Source organism: Eptatretus burgeri, chromosome 2 (assembly GCF_056783735.1).
Source record: "Eptatretus burgeri isolate ZD-2024b chromosome 2, Ebu_testis_v1, whole genome shotgun sequence".
NCBI classification, from domain to species: domain Eukaryota; kingdom Metazoa; phylum Chordata; class Myxini; order Myxiniformes; family Myxinidae; genus Eptatretus; species Eptatretus burgeri.
In genome coordinates this window covers 25,279,748-25,300,254 of record NC_140962.1, presented here as the reverse complement: position 1 = coordinate 25,300,254, position 20,507 = coordinate 25,279,748, and the positions used below count along the sequence as shown (strand labels likewise).

At 43.8% G+C, this 20,507-nt stretch overlaps 2 protein-coding genes across 2 annotated transcripts in view; one reads left to right on the top strand and one right to left on the bottom strand.

Moving 5' to 3' along the window:
* LOC147031637 (limbic system-associated membrane protein-like) overlaps positions 1-20,507 on the bottom strand; it is a 388,857-nt gene that overhangs the window by 232,464 nt on the left and 135,886 nt on the right. The gene's annotated exons all lie outside the window — the stretch shown is intronic.
* Positions 2,620-5,843, top strand: LOC147031639 (uncharacterized). Its single transcript, XM_085859652.1, is given in 3 exon segments — positions 2,620-4,206; positions 4,209-4,924; positions 4,926-5,843. Coding segments are annotated over 3 exon segments (3,048 nt in total). The 5' UTR covers positions 2,620-2,792.

Genomic DNA, 20,507 nt, shown 5'->3' with positions numbered 1-20,507 from the left:
TGGGACAGGATCCACTTCTTCACAGCTGTGCTTTTCTGAGTGTAACCAATGATGCCTCCACTGGTCTTGCTGTCCCTATTTAAAGTCTGCTCTATGATCTGATCACACGCAACACTACTAAATCCATAATGAGTATGCCATTGCGCAGTCCATTTGCCATCCATGAACGCTTGATCGGTGTCTTGGTGGGAGTGCTCGAGCCCGGCCATTTCCAGCAAGTAAACGGGTAAGTACATTGCATAGTTTAGGTGATCATACGCAAAGTACCAGGGCATGGACGCTCTAGTGATCGCAAGGTGTTTTGGCCAGTTCGAAGTACGAGTTGCCCGTATAAGCTCTAGTGCTAGCTCCACCATTTCCATGTAGGGCCATGTATAGTCCACACTTTGGTGTTTGTTCAGGTCATCCCTCACCATGAGTGCTCCCGAGTATAGAACATGTAAATTGAGGCCTGAGTCACCCTGCTGTGGACCCTGGTTGGCTTCATCCTCTCTAGTTGACTCTGTTTCTGTTGTAGAGCTACTGTCTACAACAGCAGCCTGAGCAATGGAATCAATATCAATGTCCTTCATGTACACCACTTCGCTCTCAGACATTTTTGGTGGACGATAGAAAATCATGTCTGGGTACCGTTCCTGCAGTCTTTTCTTCAGTGTTGTTGCCTGGTAGTTGGCATTATCCTGACCTTCGCATACTCTGAGTAGGTCATTGAACATCTCACACAACTTCTTCATATGTATAGATTGCTTTCCATCAATGAGTCTTACCTGGATTACTTTATCACGGAAAATGTCAAATGTTGAGTCACAGTTCACTTTCTGAGTTTAGCGTTTACTTTCACTCTGTCTGTGGTGTCATTCACATACTCGTAATAACATTTACGGTGATAACAAACTGCCAGCGCCACACAGTCTTTATCCTTTATAGTTGTCATTATTCTCACATCACGTTCATCTCTCCTCTGCTCAGCAGTTTCCCTCAGCTTTCCTCCATCCTGTGTTTCTGCCAGGGACAACTGATCACGTTGAGATTTTCCTTTGACCCGGATGAATTTGTCTTTTTTCTGGCATATGACACAAATTCTTGGCAGTACACCAGCTGATTTGCCAGCCACCCTTTCTACAGAGGTTCTGAGGGATTTTCTATGTATTTTGTGGTATGAGTGCCCCTCTTCTTCTGGTCCGCCCACCACCTCACTGGCTCCAGCAGAAACTGCAGTAGTGCTGGCTTCTGATTTCCTTTTCCTGGCTTCAGCGCGTTTTATATGATCCTTGTTACAAAACGACGCATAGCAGAACCGGTGACAGCCGGCATCCGCAGGAGGATCAGTCATTGGCAGCAGTTTCATAATTTGATCAGCCAGCAAACGGCATTTGTTGATAGTTTCACTCTCTGCGGCGTCGCACCAAGCCTTCGCACACTCGCATACCTTACACCAGCTCTTATCCGTGAATTGCATCACTTTCTCATCATCATCCGTGCCCAAGTGTATGAAACGACGCATATTTGGTTGTTGAAAGACAAAAAGTCACTCAAAATCACTCGACAACCATGGGCCCCGCCATCTTGATTTGTTGTTTCCTGGTCGTTTCCTCCGCGATTACAAGCATGCCACGCCCACTTCACGGCGGTAATTTCAAATGGTAATAACTGTCGGTGTGTCAACTTGTGCATATGGAAACAAGTAGGAATTTCAACGGTGTGTTCTCATGAATGTACAGGGTGAATTTCGTTTAGATTGGTGATCTGCACAACGAAACTGAACGAACCCACCCACCTCCACATGACCTATTATTATCCCGCCCCCCAGAGGGAGGGAGCGGGATATTGTAATCGTCCGGTTTGTTCGTCTGTCTGTAAGCAACTTCACGGCAAAACAGCTTTAGCAAACACTATCAAATTTAATCCACAGGTGGGCAATGAACCTTGGACGACCCCCATCAACTTTTTCGTCCAATTGGATCAAAGGTCAAGGTCACGAAAAGATCAAAATCGCTTTTCACTCATAACTTCGTTAAAAATGATCTGATTTACTTCAAACTAAGCTAATAGTGAACTTATTCTATTTGTCACTTATAATCCTACCCATTCCTATGGGTATACCCAGTGAAAAATGCATATTTGTGAAGATCGGTAGGGTCCGAAGTTTTGGGGGTCATGGTCATCGGTCAAAATTACAAAAATTCCATGATAAATCAAAAAAGGTGAGGAATATGCGTGTTTACTATGGAAGACATATATCAAGTCCTTTATTGGCTTTCATTTGACACCATGACCTTTGACCTTACATGGCCTTGAAAGGTCAAAATCATTTTACGGTCATAACTTCGTCAAAAATGATTTAATTGACTTCAAACTAAGACTAAAATATTCCTTATAATCAATATAATCAACATTCAGGTTAAGGATATATCAAATTTAAATGTAATCCCCAAAATAACTTTATGCCTTAAATGGGTGGGATTTGTTGTGCCTGGCACCACTTGTTTGTTCTGTTTTCACTGTTTATTTTCTCACCTACAGGTTACTGTGTGTTCCTAGTTCGGTTTTGTTTCAAAAATCGTGCTATTTTGTGAGTTTTCATCGACCTTTGTCTTACCGGGTTCCTTGAGGCGAGAGAGTAATGTATGAACACGAACATTGGTAAAGGTAACAACAGTTATATTGTTGTGTATTTGCAGATGCAGCTTCATCATTTGTAATCTAATAAACAGATGCCACAAAATGGAGTAGTTCCTATTTATGATGAAGCTGAGCATTGAACATCACCACTGAGACAACCAACCCCCAGGATGCCCACCGTAAACTGTCCTATCACTGACTGCGAGTACTCCACCCCCGATGTTGAAGCAGTCCTGGCTGCAGCACTCATCACGACTCATGCCACAACTCACACAGCTGCCAATGTCAACGTCGTTACAGCTAAAGTTGAGCAGGTGAAACGTCCCACGATCTCATCCGCTGGGACAAGTGAGGAATGGGCCTATTTCCAATCGCGATGGTCCGACTATGCAGATGCAACCAAAGTGACAGGCAAAGACAAGGTCATCCAACTGCTGGAATGTTGCGATGAACAATTAAGAAAAGACTTGGCTCGCAATGCTGGCGGCACAGTAACAAACAATTCAGAGGACGATGTCCTTCAGGCTATCAAGCTACTTGCAGTGAGAGAAGAGAACATAATGGTTGCTCGCGCTACACTACATGATATGCATCAGTACCACGATGAACCCATCAGATCATTCGGGGCACGTCTCCGTGGTCAAGCAGGTGTATGTAAATTCATCATTCAATGCTCTCACTGCAATCAAGATGTGAATTACACAGAACCGGTCCTCTGTGACTCTGTAACCCGTGGGCTCATTGACCAGGACATTCAACTCAACCTAATGGGCGACCGTAACCAGAACATGAAACTCGAAGAAATCTACCAGTTTGTCGAAGCTAAAGAATCTGGCAAACGCTCAGCCTCACCCCTCTTCCAGTCACAATCACATGGGATGGATGCCACCAGCAGCTCCTACCGACGTCACAAGAATGAGACACTAAAAGGCTACCATGATGATGATCGCAAAATGACAGACAAGTCAGAGCAGTGCTACTACTGTGGAAAGAAAGGACACAGGCATCGATCTCTTGCCAAGTTCAGAAAGAAAGAGTGTCCCGCCTATGGTCATACATGCGTGCATTGTGGGAAGACCAATCACTTCGACCATGTGTGCAAAAACAATAACAAATCAATCACCAAGGCCAAAGCTAACGAATCAGAAGGTGCCGTGTTTGATTCCCTGTGCACAGTCGCAACTGATGCAACATTCCCCAAATCTATGAGCCTGGACCACCACCTGTACAACCATCTGTCTGACACCTGGATCAGGAAATCATCAAAGCGCCAACCGTTCGTTAAACTGATGATCGGAGCATTCCAGGTTGATTACAAGCACCTAGGATACAAACTCTACACCAAGACCAAGTCCAAATGCATCACTTGTATGGCAGATACTGGTTGTCAAAGCTGTTTGGCTGGCATGAAAGCTATCTCCGGCCTTGGCTTCAAGACCAAAGACCTAATCCCAGTCATAATGAAGATGCACGCTGCCAACAACAAGGGGATCAAAATCATCAGTGCCATCATTCTCAGGATATCAGGCAAAGACAAAGATGGCAGCAACTGGGAGACTCGACAGATTACCTACGTCACTGACAGTTCAGACAAGTTCATCTCAGTCGAGATGCATGTATCAGTCTGGGGATGATCACCGACACCTTCCCCACAGTTGGTGAGATAGACAGAGACACAGTCCACGCCACCTCAGATGTACTAGACCCCCTACCCAGAAATGACAATGGACGTACATTTGAATGTGACTGCCCTCCTCAGGAGAAGCCACCACCAATGCCCACAAAGTTGCCTTTCCCAGCCACGTCAGCGAACCGTGAGAGACTTCATCAATTCCTCCTGGATCACTACAGATCAAGCACTTTTAATACCTGCGAGCATCAACCCCTCCCAATGATGGATGAACCACCACTACATCTCATGATCAACCCAGATGCTGCACCCGTGGCCCACCACACACCAGTACCAGTCCCCATCCACTGGCAGGATGAAGTCAAAGCTCGATTGGATCGTGACGTTAGGCGAGGTGTTCTCGAACCTGTCCCAATCGGAGAGCCAGTTACGTGGTGCCACCGTATGGTTGTGTGTGCTAAGAAGAGCGGCAAACCTCATCGTACCGTAGACATGCAACCTCTGAACTGCCACGCTACACGCAAAACCCATCACACACAATCGCCCTTCCACCAAGCACGGTCTGTACCCTCAGGAACACTGAAGACAATATTTGATGCATGGAATAGATATCACAACATTCTGCTGGAAGAAGGTGACAGACACCTCACGACCTTCATCACACTTTGGGGCCAGGTACCGCTACCGTACCGCTCCACAAGGGGATATCGCCTCTGGCGATGGATACTCAAGGCGTTTTGATGAGATAGCCTCTGACTTTCCAAACAAAACAAAGTGCATAGATGACACTCGACGATGGGCTGACAACCTAGAAGAAAGTTTCTTCCAGGCTTGTAAGTGGCTGAATATCTGTGGACGAAACAGCATCACCCTCAACCCAGAGAAGTTCGTATTTGGCCAGGAGACTGTAGAGTTCGCTGGATTCCAGATCACACAGAATAGCGTTCGGCCCTGCAAACGATTCCTACAGGCTATCATGGAATTCCCTCTGCCCAGAAACATCACGGATATCCGCTCATGGTTTGGGCTGGTAAATCAAGTTTCATCTGCATTCAGTATGACAGAGCGCATGCTACCTTTTCGAGCCTTCCTCAAGCCTGGCACCACATTCGCCTGGGACGACCGCCTGAACCAACTGTTTCACGAATCTAAGAAGGTCATTGTCAATGAGATTGAGTCTGGCATACAGATATTCGACAAGTCGAGACCAACATGCCTCGCCACAGATTGGTCGAAAGTCGGCGTCGGATTCTGGCTCTTCCAGAAACATTGCTCATGTCAATCAACCACCCTGTTCTGCTGTCCCACAGGATGGAAGATCACACGAGTCAGAAGTCGTTTCACACACTCAGCAGAATCTCGTTATGCCCCTGTTGAAGGGGAAGCCTTAGCCGTGGCTGACGCATTGGACAAAGCTCGTTATTTTGTCCTGGGATGCAAGGATCTCACTATCGCGGGCGACCATAAACCGCTTCTCAAGCTCTTTGGTGACAGGTCACTCGTTGAAATCCCAAACAACCGACTCCGGAACCTCAAAGAAAAAACACTTCGCTACATGTTTAACATGGTCCATGTCCCTGTACTGGTGTAAAGAACAGAGTGGTGGACACCATTTCCCGCCACCCTACAGGTGACGACAATCCCGAGAAGATGCACCTGACATGACATATCATCCATTGCATCTATGCCCCAGAGTGACAACACCATTCCTTACCCTACAGTACGGCAAGACTTCCTTGCTGGCATACGTTGCATCGAGACATCAAACACTGATTCATCCTCATTGCAGACCGCTGCAGTTTCATCCCTCAAAACACTCGAGACCATCACCTGGAACAAGGTTCGATTGGCTACTAGTCGTGATGAGAATATGAACAGGTTGGTGAACATCATCGAATCAGGCATGCCGATCTCTCAAGATATCCCATCGACACTCCAAGAATACCACCAATACCGGGATCACCTACATACCGTGGATGGAGTAATCACCTACAAGAATAGCATCGTCATCCCACCGTCCCTCCGACAGGACTGCCTGCAAGCTCTTCATGCTGCACATCAAAGCATATCATCCATGACTGCCAGAGCTGAATTGTCTGTGTTCTGGCCTGGAATCACCCCTGCAATCAAATATGTGAGGAACAATTGCAACCACTGCAACCGCATGGCTCCCTCACAACCCAGCGCACCACCCATGAACCAGATCCTTCCAGACTACCCGTTCCAATGCATATGCGCTGATTACTTTCAATACAAGGGCTTTCATTACTTGCTCATCATCGATAGATACTCCAATTGGCCTGTCGTTGAGAGGACATCAGGAGGTTCGTCTGGCTTGGTGGATTGCCTGCGTCGCTGCTTCGTCACCTATGGCATACCTGATGAACTCTCTTCTGGCGGTGGCCCTGAATTCATCGCTGGCAATACTCGCCAATTCCTACTGAACTAGGGAGTCCACCACCGTCTATCATCTGTCGCGTTCCCCCATAGCAACTGCCGGGCAGAAGTTGGAGTCAAAACCGTGAAGCGCATGATCACTGACAACACCGGCTCTCATGGTGAGCTGGACACAGATTCATTCCAGCGTGCGATCCTGCAATACAGGAACTGTCCTGATAAGGACACAAAGCTATCCCCCGCCATGTGCGTGTTTGGCAGGCCGATAAAGGACTTCATACCTATCCTCCCAGGCAGATACAGACCCCATGAAACATGGAGAGACACTTTAGCCAACCGGGAAGCTGCTCTCTGTAACCGCCACATGAAAGCTGCTGAATGCTGGGGTCAGAGCACACAAGAAGGCTACTACCACTCACTGTTGGAGACCAGATCCACATCCAAAACCAGATTGGCCACAATCCTCGCAAATGGGACAAAACAGGCACAGTGATCGAAGTCCGCCAGCACAACCAATATGTCCTACGTGTCGACGGTTCAGGTCGAGCGACGCTCCGCAACAGGAAATTTCTCTGGAAATACGTCCCAGTCCACACTAGGGCTCCACGTCACTCCATCGTACATGACCTCTATCACCATGGCCCAGAGCTCCAGTGCAAACAGGACAACCATCTAACCACTTCAACACCGGATCAAACAACGCCACCCTCCACAGACCTCATGGGGCCATCGTCACCAACTCCCCCTGGAGATACTCCTGCATACCAGGACCCACCAATGATGAATGACGACTCGATGCCTTTGGACTATAGGACGCCACTCAACACCTCACACTTACGAGCACCTGCCTCACGGGTCAAAACACCTGCCACTCCAGTCACCGGTGCTAGAAGCTCGCGTACTCGGCGTCCACCTGCATGGCAAACATCGGGTGATTACGACACGACCAGCGTTGTGTTTGGGACAGAATAATCCCCCGGTCCATGTCTTGCGTGATGGGTAGTCCACCCCACATAATCGCACGGTTTATTTCTCTTCTTGTTACATTTCCATATAAACTCTCATTTCGTTCAGTAACGTTTACACATCAGGTACAAATGCTCATAATATATCAGTCCTTGTTCCTTGTCCATCACAATGACTTGGAGGGAGATAGAGAGTAATGTATGAACACGAACATTGGTAAAGGTAATAACAGTTATATTCTTGTGTATTTGCAGATGCAGCTTCATCATTTGTAATGTAATAAACGGATGTCACAAAATGGAGTAGTTCCGATTTAGAGGCCTACCCATCGTCCCCCTTTTGGTGTACGATCGTATTTATTTGCATTCTCTCCCTATTACCTTCAATTCCTATTTCCCCACTTTGCCAATGCCCCCATCCCTCCCATATAAACACCGTTTCTTGTCTTAAACCCCCCCCCCCAAAAAACTACCTTTGTCCTTGCATAACCATGAGTGCCGCTCCTGCCTCCTCCTCTTCTTCTTCTTCTTCTTCTTCTTCTTCTTCTTCTTCTTCTTCTTCCTCTATCTTCCGGAACACCATCTTTATTCTACTTGAGCTGACCCACGCTCGCCATTACCTTCACAATTTGTTCCTACAACCTTCCATTCCCGAATCTTACATATTATTCAAAAATACATCAAAAGTTAATAATCTTCCTTGTATCCTTTCAATCTATACACCTCCTGAAACCACGTGTTTCTCTCTCTCCACCCTCTTCTCGATAGGTTCATCGACCCAGCAGCTTCATTCTGCGTTTACAGTTCCAAATTTACCACACACCTCCACGATTTTACTTCAACCTTCCCTTTTTTTCCGAATGTAACGCAATCCTTTTTTAAAATAAATAAATTCCCTTTTGCCTATACACTTCCCAGAGCCACGTGCTTCTCCTGGAACCACGTGATCTGTTTACACCCCTTGCGTTTGCCGATCCAAATTCACCATTCGCCTCACGATTTTTTCTACAACATTTCCATTACTTAATCTGATGAAAACTCTCTCAAACAATAATAATAATAATAATAATAATAATAAAAACGATTTCTTATAGTGCTTCATCTTCCTCTTTCACATGTGTGGTAATCTTCACTGTATCATTATTCACTTCTCTTCTTCTATTTAAAGACTGCTCTCAATTCGACCTTTCCTTAATACCTTGCCTAAAAAATCCAACTGTTACAGAATTTCTTCTCTCCATTCTCTTCATTCGCCTTTATTTCATCCATCAAGAAATGTCTTTAATCGCATTTCTGACCTAAAACTTTAAAAAAAACCCCAGTTTGCTATGAGTGTTCACTTTCCATCAACCATTCTCTTTTTTTCCAACTTCAGTGCCAACTCACTCCTCTCACCCCTCACTCTCAAAGCAACCATCCCACTCTTCTTCCCTCTCACCTTTCTCAAAAACTTCCTCCTCATCTTTCTCCCTCAACTTTCCCCACTCACCCTTCTCCCACCATTCATCCCATTACTCACCCTTCTTAAAGTTCCCCCCCCTTCATCCATAAAGCTTCCTCCTTCCCCTGCCCTCTCACCTCCATCTCATCTCTCCACCTCCTCAAATCCTCAACTGCCTTCTGCCCCCTCTCTTGCCCCCCCTGTCTTGCCCCCCTCTCCCCCAGCACCACAGAGCCTTTTCTCTGCCTCATCCGGTCCCTCCCCTAGCTATTCTGCAATCCCCCACACTCTTTCAACAACTCTACTTACCTCCCCCCTCCTCCCTTGTCCTACCCTCCCCCCTCCTCCCTTGTCCTTCCCTCCCCTCCCCCTCCCCTGCACCCAAAATCTCCTCCCTCCCTCTTCATTAACAGTGTGGACCTCAAATATCTGGGGCCTTTGCTCAAACCTGACAGATCTTTCCATTCAGGTTGCCACTGACAAACCAGACATAATCTGCTTAACAGAAATTTTCCTCCCTCAAGACATTTCTGACTCCCAAGTATCTCTCCCCAGTTACTCCCTCCTCCGGTATGACAGACCTGAGCCTTACCCTGGTGGAGGAGTTGCTCTCTTCATCAAAGACTCCATTCCTCACTCTCCATGCACTGCTCTCACTCCCCCACACCCCCAGGAATACCTCTGGCTACGGCTTCCCTCCACTCCCAACTCATGTTTATATGTGTACTCCACCATCCACCAAACAGTGATGACTCCATTTACACCTCACTATCTGAAAACATGGACCAACTTCTATCTTCTCATCCAAACTCTCTCTTCCTTATATGTGGCGACTTCAATTGTCATCATGCCAGTTGGATAGGCGTGGGTACCTCTCTTACCTGTCATGGCACCTCTGCAAAAGACTTCTGCAACTCATTGTGACTGACTCTATCGGTCAATTTCCAGACCCAGATCTCAACAAATGGTACTCCATCTCTTCTGGATCTGAGTTTGACAAATTTTCTTGAAAATATCTGCTGCTCTTCCTCGCTCCAATCGGTTCTTCTGACCACGTCCTTGTCAAAGTAGACATCTCTGTGGCTGTTATCAGAGAACCACCTCAGCACCATCGAGTCTGGCATTTCACTCAAACCAAATGGCAGGGTCTCCAAGCAGCCAACAAACTTCAAGACTGGTCTCCCATCGCTACTTTCTCCAACATCACTTCGTCCTGGGAATTCTTTCAAAGAAACTTGCTTTCCCTCGTGCACAGATTTATCCATTCGAGTCTTCAGTTGTCCTACCCTTCCTCCCGCCCATGGTTCAGTGAAGCTTGTGGTGAGGCAGTTGTCCTGAAACAACTTAACTTTGCCTCAAGGAAAGGAAACCCAACTGAGGGAAACCTCAGTTCCTTCCATAAAGCTCGGAACAAGTGTGTATCTACCCCCAGGAGAGCCAGAAATCAACATCTTTCTGAGCTCAAGTCTGAATTCACAAACCTTTCTCCCTCCTCCAAATCCTGGTGGCAACTAATCAAATCTGTTTCTGGTGGATGTTCCCCCTCCATCCCCTCCCTTACCTCAAATAGCCGCACTGCTGACACCGCACGTGAAAAGGCTAAATGCCTAAACTCAGTATTTGCATCGAAATGGTGTTTCCAAAACCCATCACTTTCTCTACCTAACTAACCCAGTCGCACCCAACTATCCCTGGGCTCTGTGTCCTTTTCTCCTGACAAGGTGGAGAGCTTGCTGTCAAACCTCGACTCAGATTCTGCAACCGGTCCAGACGGCATCAGCCCACGTGTCCTAAATACCTGCTCCTCTGCTCTTGCTCACCCTTTCTCTGTTCTATTCACCCTCTCATTTGCTCAAGGTCATTTGCCATCTGCTTGGAAATCAGCAAACGTTACTGCCCTGCACAAAAAGGTGCAAAAACAGATCCCTGCAACTACAGACCAATCAGCCTTCTCCCAATCATCAGCAAGGTTATGGAATTCATCATCGCTTCAGAGAATAAATCCATCCTCTTCTTCAATGGCCTGATTTCTGATCATCAATTTGGTTTCAGAGCAGGTCACTCTATTCTGGATATGCTGCTTCTGCTCTCCCAACAATGGATTGAAGTCCTCAATGCCAGACATGAAATCAGAGACATATCGTGTGCTTTTGACATGGTTTGGCACCCTGCACTGCTCACCAAACTCTTCCTATGGTATCCAAGGCCATCTCCACTCATGGCTCGCAGACTTCCTCTCCTGTCACTGTCAATATGCAGCCCAAAATGGAGTTCTTTCATCCCCTCTTCCTGTCCAGGCTGGAGTACCTCCATGCAGTGTTCTGGGCCCTGTTCATTTTCTGGTTTTCATCAACGATCTCTCCGACTCTCTGAAAAATCCTCTTTATCTCTTTGCTGATGACTCCACCCTCTGCCGTACCATCTGTCATCCCTCAGACCGGCAAGCAGCAGCTTCTTCGCTCACTGTAGATCTGGGTAAAATCACAGACTGGTCCAACACATGGAACATGTCTTTCAATCCGGGCAAATCTCACATTCTCACTGTCTCTCCGAAAGGACCATTTGTACCCCCCCCCCACCACCCCATCCACTTTCTCAACAATCCTCTGGAAGAAGTCCTTTCTTTCAAGCTTCTGGGTCTCACTATCTGCCATGATCTTCCTGGGAAAGCCCCATTTCCAACCTGGCCTCCAAAGCCAGTCGCCGACTGGGAATCCTCTGTCGTGCAAAGTCCTTCCTCGGCTCACCTGAGATCCTGACCACATACAAAGCCTTCGTCCACAGCCTCAGGGAGTACTGCTCTCCCTTCTGGGCTGGTGCTCCTGCCTCCCACCTTTCTTGGCTTCATGCTGTGGAAACCAAGGAATTCCAGATCATTGGCATCTACTGCGATGAGGCTGAGTCTTTGGGCCTCTCACTCTCTCATCGCAGACAGGTCTTTCTGTCTTCTACCGTCTCCGCTCTGGTCTCAACCCCCCCCCCCCCTGTTGTGTCTGCGATTTGTCCCCATCATATTTACGCAGTGTGCTCAAGGTTCGCCAGCAACCCCCTTCTGGTAAAACTACCAAAATCACGAATCACTGCTCACTTTCACTCTTTCATTCCTCTTTTTTCCTCCCTTTGAAATAAACTTCCACACTCTGTTCAATGCCATTCTTCTCTCCAGGCCTTCAAAACAGCTGTTCACCACCACCTCTTATCATCCCCCATCCAATCCTCGATCTTTTCTACCCCCGTTCGTCCCACAAAATCCACTTCCTTCAAATTCCCTGCTTTCCTTCCTGAAAGTCCCTGTAATGTCCATCTTTTCCCCCATGTTCCCTGCCCCATCCCTCTCCTTTCCTCAGATCTGCTAATGTCTCTGTCCCCATTGTTTTGTCCTTCCCACTCCCACTCCTCTTTTCTCATGCCCCCACCCCCCACCCCCTTGCTGTGCATTGGGTGTTTGCTCTCATGCGAGGCTCAACAAGGTATACAAAAAAATAGTATGTGGTCTCCACAATTCTTTATTTTACTGTTGATATTGCAGAACCTTTGCTTTTGATTCAGAGCTTAAATATCCATTTCAATCAGAAAATATAAAAAATGGCATTGACAAAATTATTGACACCCTCGACTTAATGTTTGGCAGCACAGCCTTTGGACAAAATAACTGCAGTCAAGCGCTTCCTCTCGCCATGAATGAGCTTCCTACACCTCTCTACTGGCAGTTTGGCCCACTCTTCTTGGGCAAACTGCTCCAGTTCTCCCAGATTTGAAGGGTACCTTCTCCCAACTGCTGTTTTCAGATCTCCCCATAGGTGTTCAATGGGTTTTCAGATCTGGAATCATTGCTCGCCACTTCAGAACAGTCCAGTATTTTGTCTTGAACCATTCCTGGGTGCTTTTTGAAGTGTGTTTGGTGTCATTGTCCTGCTGCAAGACCCATGACCTTTGACGGAGAGCCAGCTTTCTGACACTGGATTGAACATTGCGCTCCAAAATGCCTTAGTAATCTCCTGATTTCATTATGACATGCACACATTCAAGACACCAGGTGTCAGAGGCAGCACAGCAACCCCAAAACATCACTGAACCTCCTCCATGTTTGACTGTAGGGAAGGTGTTCATTTCTTCGAAGGCTTCATTTTGTTTTCTGTAAACATAGAGATGATGTGCTTTACCAAAAAGCTATAATTTGGTCTCATCTGTCCACAGGGCATTCTCACAAAAGGATTTTGGCTTGTTCAGGTGTGTTTTGGCAAACTCCAGTCGGGCTTTCTCATGTCTCTCTAATGGCGACGGATGGTGCGAGTTGAAACTGTCGTACCTTGTGTCTGAAGGTCAGCTTGAATCTGTTTGGCAGTTGATCGAGGTGCTTTCTCCACCATTGCAACAATTCTTCGCTGCAATCTTCGATCACGTTTTCTCTTGTGGCCACATCCATGGAGGTTGGCTACAGTGCTATGGACCTTAAACTTCCTGATGACATTACGTACTCTGGATACAGGAACTTCAATGTCTCTGGAGATGGACTTGTATCCTTGAGGTTGTCCATGCTTGGCTACAATCTTGTGTCTGACCTCCTCAGTCAATTCTCTGGTTTTTTATATTGTCCATGTTCATTGCGGTACACATGGTGACACAAAACAGCAGAATGACTCCTTTTCTTGAATCAAACTGGTTGAATGAGTGATTTTTATATTGTAGGCACCTGCAACTCACCATTGGTGAGTTAAACTCCAAAGTAAAGTAGAATCACCTGCTTGGAATCCAATTATTTCTCACAACTTCTAAAAAGTGTCAGTAATATTGTCTGGGCCATTTTAGGATTTCTGCATGAAATAACCTCAGATTTAGTAATTCCTTCAGCTTTTTTGTTTTGTTCCACTGCAAACCAAGGGAATACATATGTGGATACCAAAATATTTTTTTATTTCAACAGTTTTCTGGAAGAAATGGTGCATTATTTGAAAAAAGTGCAAGGGTGCCAATATTTTTTGCCACAACAGTGTATAGCACGATATCTCAAAAAGTTGTGGACGAATTCGGATGAAACTTAGTGGACTCTGTGACAAAGACCAATTCATTCGATTTTGTTAAAGATCCGAATTTGTATCTTGATACAAGAATAATTTGATTTTTAAAAGTGATTCTTCACCTTTCAGAGATAGGGCCAAACACGATATAGTACTGTATTGGATGATATTTCAAAAATGTATTGGGCCGATGGGTTCTCGTGGTTCAGGTGTTACGTGGTGGAGGTATGCGCTCTACCAAGTGCCCTTCTAGTTTATAACAGTGTTGATTATTTCTGAAAAAGAGCCGATTGTTTAGCATGCCACCATTTGAGCACTTTGGGCTGATATGATTGTCTAGACGCATCTTAGCTGTCTCGCTTGGGTTCGAATCTCGAATCGGCTATAAACTATCATGCTGGTGTTTCACAGGTAGGGTGATTCATCAATATGTGTGTCGCCCTTTGGACGGATGTTAAACTGGGAGTTTTGTCCTCCAGCATTAGTTGGTGGACGTTGAAGATCCCTTGGTGTTCTTCGCAAACAGTGGACGAGCTATCGCTGGCACCATGAACAAATTCTAAATTCCTGCCCTAATCTGCAGAGAGCACTGCATCAGTGGCACAGCCATATCCTCAGCCAATGATGCTTGTGCTGCATCGGAACAACGAACAATCTCAGCAGTGCATTTTAGCAAAACAAATGTTTGTAAAAATCTGTCGAATCCCATTACAGGGATGGTCTTTCAGGTCTGAATTTCGCTGAAATTAAGCAATTTTAAAATAATTATTAACTTGTTCGTGAACTAAATTTTTGCAGATATTATTTTGGATAAATTTTACTGAAAGATTGTTCCTCTTAACGAGACTACGGAGTGTTGATGCACAATTGCTTGCACCTTTCATTGTGCAGTTGTTGTTTTTTTCAAAAGACATTGCTCTTAATTATCATCTCTGCTCAACACTCAGGGCTTTGAAGGTAATGGCTTGAATAGTTATTGTCTTCGAAGGTATTTAAAGCGTTCCATGAAATGAATCCACTAAATACCATTCTGCTATTCTGGTCGTGCATTTTGATAATACAATTCAGTTGGGTGGCTGTTGTGTTGAGGTTGTTTTCTAGAGCATGTCCATTGTGAAAAGACAATTTCAGGTTTGCCTCTTTTAAAGATGAAAAATTGTAAAACATTTTTATCATTGTGATGTGGGCAGAAATCAGACATTTCTGTAGATTAATTACAAAGCACGTTTTGCACAGGGGTTGACGGGATAACTCAGAGGTAGTAATCTCTCCTTTGAGCTGATGACTCAGGGTTCGATTCTCAACCTGAAGATAAATTTCCATCCTGGTGCTTCAGAAGCAGAGCATTGCATCGATGAGTGTGCTGTCCTTCAGAGGGACTTTAAGCTGTTTCTCCCATCTGCTAGCCATTCATCACTGGTGTATGCAAATGATCACACCTTCACTTTCACAAGAGTAGGCTATTGTGTGCCAGAATCCTGGCTAAATTCCAGCCTTGACTGTGAAGAGCAATGACAAACCTCCTGGTGTTTTCAAAACCTGGTGCCTTTTTCAGCATTGTTGACACTCTCGAAAGAGCATGACAATAAATTGCAAAATTTACAACCCTATTTAATTGCTGTGCAGAACTATGTGCATGTGACATAAAATTTTAAATGCCTGAGAATGAATTATATCGATTACAGTAGATTTAGGTGCATCCAAACACATCCTCGGGCATGGGCATTGTGAACTTGGACAGAATGCACATTCAGGGTATAAAATCAATGGATTGGGAGATTAGACAGAAGTAGAAGGACACTCTTCAACATCGTGACGTCACCAGACATGCCTCCTCCCAAGCTTCATTTAAATCCCTGAACCCAGATTCAAAATATTAAATAATTCTGGCTGTCTGATCATGCGGCCGATCGGGTTGTATTATAAAACATATTTTCCCCATGACTACTAGATCATAATTGTGACGTTTCACGTCGATTAATGAAGCGGTTCAAGATAAATAATTTTTTTTAAAGATTTTCGTTCAATCAGACCATGTGACCTATTAATGATTCATGAACCTTAGTATCCTGAAGACTTTGGGAACATGAAGTCTCCCCTCAATCTGTCAAGCCGTTCTGGAGAAGACAATTTAAAGTTTTATTCTTCACAAAATCATAGCTGCCAAACCATGTGACCAATTACATCATATAATGAGACCTTTTTGTTCCTCATGGATAGGCAATCATACCTGTAAAGTTTCGTCACAATCTGTTCAGCTGTTTCGGAGATGATTTTTGAAGATTTTTCTGCTAAAAAAAAACAACAAATTGGCTGCCGACCAATGTGACCAATGACGTCATCAATTTTTATCTCCCATAAAATTTATCCCTAAATGACCCTCTAAAATTTTTCATACTGATTGCTTAAAGCATTTGACATATGCAATTATGATGTCATAACAAAGCCACGTATGACATCATCAAAAAAATCACACCCATTTCTCATGGGGAGTACTTGACATGAGCGAAGTTTCAATTTTTTCCACGGAGCGATTTCGGAGTTGGAGGTCCAAAGTTTTTCCTTTTTCCAACATGGCTTCCATAACACATGACCTATGACGTCATAATAATCATTAAAACATTCTTCATAAGAAGTCGCACCTCTGGTGAAAATTTAGTGTCAATCAGATATGCAGTTGCAGAGAAAACAGAAAATTAGAATGGATGGACATACGTACAAACAGACAACCCAAAACTATAATGCCTCCGGCAACTTCGTCAGTCGAGGCATTAAAATGTAATGGTTAAATTGGACAACTTTGTTGAAGTGCGCCGAAGGCCGACTGTGCACACTAGTCGAGCCCATAGGCCTTGCGGTGCTCAGCTCACAAGCTTGACTATGGTCATCTCTAAATGTGACTAAGGCCACCCAGGCATGCCAGCTGAGTCCATTGTCTGAGCTGCACTAAAAGGCCTGAAAAAAAATGCTGTGAATGTTAACTTGAAGTCCAATTTGCTGTGGCTGCAAATGCTGCACAGAATCTGTGCGCTCTTCACTTGTTATGGTTGAATTAAACATCTATGTTGCAATTTCATTATTAAAACGAGACAATTCAGAGAAAACCTCACCCCATGCAGTCTTGAGAGAGAGAAAAAGGACATGGGCAGGGTCTGCGAGTGGCAAATTTGATTGGTCGTGAAGACGTAAAATTCCATAATATTTTGTCGGAGTACTGTACCGCTAAACTGAAGTTTTGTGAAAGTGGCAAAAAGGCGATTTGTGTTCTAGTGTTCAAGTATGTAATTAAATTTAAATAAAATAAAGATTTTAAAACGTTGTAGAAGGGTTTTTTTTCCCGAAAGTTCACCGTCGTTGATGCAGCGTCGTTTACCCCCATCTTATTGAACACGTTAGATTAGTTCTTCACACCTGTAGTTTATGTCCTTTATGACATCCTTAAAAAAACAGTAAGTTTACTGGTTGGAATGATTTCCAATTTTGTTTGAGTGCGAGGCAGGCAGATATACTGAGATAATTATCTCACTCCTCTCTGTGTCTGTGTGATCAGGACGAATTCACAGCCAAAGTACTTCTAAACTACAGGTTTCTTTTCTGATTCATGTTCAAAATATAACATTTAATTAAATCGAGTTGTTCCTCGATCATAAACTGGCATTTGTGGACAGGACAGATGGACAAAGGGAACCAATCGCTTTACTCCGCTTTCCACTTCATGCGTACAGGGTAATAACTCGAAACAGCTTTCAACTGCAGAGTATCGCTGCCGGTGCCAGTGTATATAGATTATGGAAGTTATGAGAAATAAATGAACGATCTACATGAAAGTAGGTCTGTGTGCAGACACACACCCACTCACTGACACAAACCAATTATAATGGCTTCTCTCATTTGTATGAGGCTAATAATCGCAGTCTCCACTTCCTGTAGAACTGTAAGATTTCTAAAAGATTAGCTTTTCATAATAATGAGCTAAAAAGCAGAAGTGTTGGACATTCACTCAGATAAATCACACACCTGTTGGTTTGCAAAATGTATGGGGCATAGCTTGGCCTCTAATACAGTGTCTTCCTTAGATCAGGGCAAGTATTTGGAATTTAGCTCGGGTTAAGGTTACAATGGCTGGCGGGATAGCCGAGAGGTATGCATACTCACATCTGAGCTGTACAACCTGGACTCAAATCTCAACCCAGTGATAAACTGTGATCCTGGTGTTTCACAGGCAGGGTGAGGCATCAATGTTTGTGTCAACCCTGGGATGTAGGTAAAAGGGGTTCCCTGTCTGCCAGCATTAATTGGTGGATGCTAAAGATCCCATAGTGTTCCTTGGGAAGATGACAGAGGTTATTGCTGACACACTGGCTAAATTCCTAATTCAGGCCCTTACTATTACTGGAAGGGCAAAGGTAAAAAAGCACTCAGTGAAATCCTTGCGGTAAAGCTTATTTTGCAGCACTGAACCTGTCTGGGTAAAACATCAAAAAGGAAGAAAGAACAAAATGAAATGGTGAGGACACACAATAGCCTAGTCCTTTTGAAAGGTACCATTCCTGATTAATTTTATCTACGGATCGTTAGTAGATATACCCGACTTCACATATTGGCTTTTGCAGAAGTATCACACTGGATTGGCATTGACAGACAGCCAGACATAGTCAGAACACAGTACAATGATGTCTGCACTTGGCTGTTGTGATTTGTCACTGGCAATGAAATATTTCTAATGAGAATTCAGTGAAAGAAACAGCGAAAGAAATATTTGCCTTTGGGTCAAAGGAAGTTTGTATTAAATCTTTATGATATAAGCAATAGCTCAGATGGATATTCCATAAAACAGAACCCCAGAGGCATTTTTGGGGAAAAGATGGCAAACACTTATCAACATAATTTGAGTATGCTGAATCCATATCTGGTGTCTGTCAGCTTCTATGCTTACTTTTATATATTCAAATTTTGAATGTAAAATGAGATCCAATTTTAGGGACGAGACATGAAATGCACAACGTATTCCTCTGGTGTGGGTATTTCATAATTGTTTTTTGTATTTATATCATGCGTAACTTATCCCTCTACTTATCTATACAGTACTATAATCAAAATAAAGACCAATTAACACACCGTAATCCCAAGAAGTTAGCCAGACAAAATAACACACACACACACACACACACACACACACACACACACACACACACACACACACACACACACACACACACACACACACACACACACACACACACACACACACACACACACTGTACTGGTAAGTAATTATAAAAGCTATTTTACTTAAAGTTATAACCTTGACTTATAAGCAATCGACTGATTTTTCAATTGCCCGTATCATCAGCTGGGATCCATTTTTCATCGGGGTTTCGATCCTTTCAGGCCAGAACCTCTCCAAATGGTGGGTCCACAACCCCGGTCACAGGTCCACATCAGGAGATTACTCAACATCAATGGATCCACAACCCAAAGTTGTGTCCAGACAATCAGTCAACACAGCAATGCAATATTATTATTCAAACTTATTTAATTGTTACTTTTATTTGAAGTATTCCTCCATATGACTAACTTTAAACATACACTACTTTATATGTTAATATATTAAGCGATAAACACTTTACTATGTCGGCATGTCCATTACACAGCACCTCCATCTAACCCTAAACTCAAACTGTCATTCAAACTAATTAACAACCGATTTTAACATGCTGCACTGCGTACCTTAGCAACTACCAATAAATTATTTTCATGCTTATCTATAATGTATTTTATAAATAATATATTTTTTTGTATATTAATCTAAATACTTCCATTATTTTATATATATATATATATATATATATATATATATATATATATATATATATATATATATATATATATATATATATATATATATATATATATGTTCAATCAATAACATTGATAAAATAATTTACCTCACTAAAATAATTAATTCATTATTATTATATCAAATGCAATGTAATTGGAACTTGTTTACAGGAAAACCAACCAAACTTAAACAATAGGTGATGATGGAATCTAAAGACATTCTCACAAGACCTGATCAAAAAAATGAGCCAAATATCCTCTGTTTAACATGATGGAAAAAACGGTCTCAGCATGTTCCACAAAATCATCCTTTACTGAACAAATTCTTGCAAATCTACATAAGTAGCTGAGATGAAAAGACATTGTAACCCATTTTAATTGGTACATTGCTACCTGGAAAGGTGTACAAGACTACAGGGAAATTGAAACCATCAACTTTATGATATACACTATTACTAAAACCATTCTGTCCAACTCTCACCAACACATCCAGATATGCAGCAACCGTACAATCATTACCACTCCTGTTGGCAATCAGGTTATCTAGATAAATCTTGTGAAGCTGCCTATAAAAAAAATTACAGTTAACCACA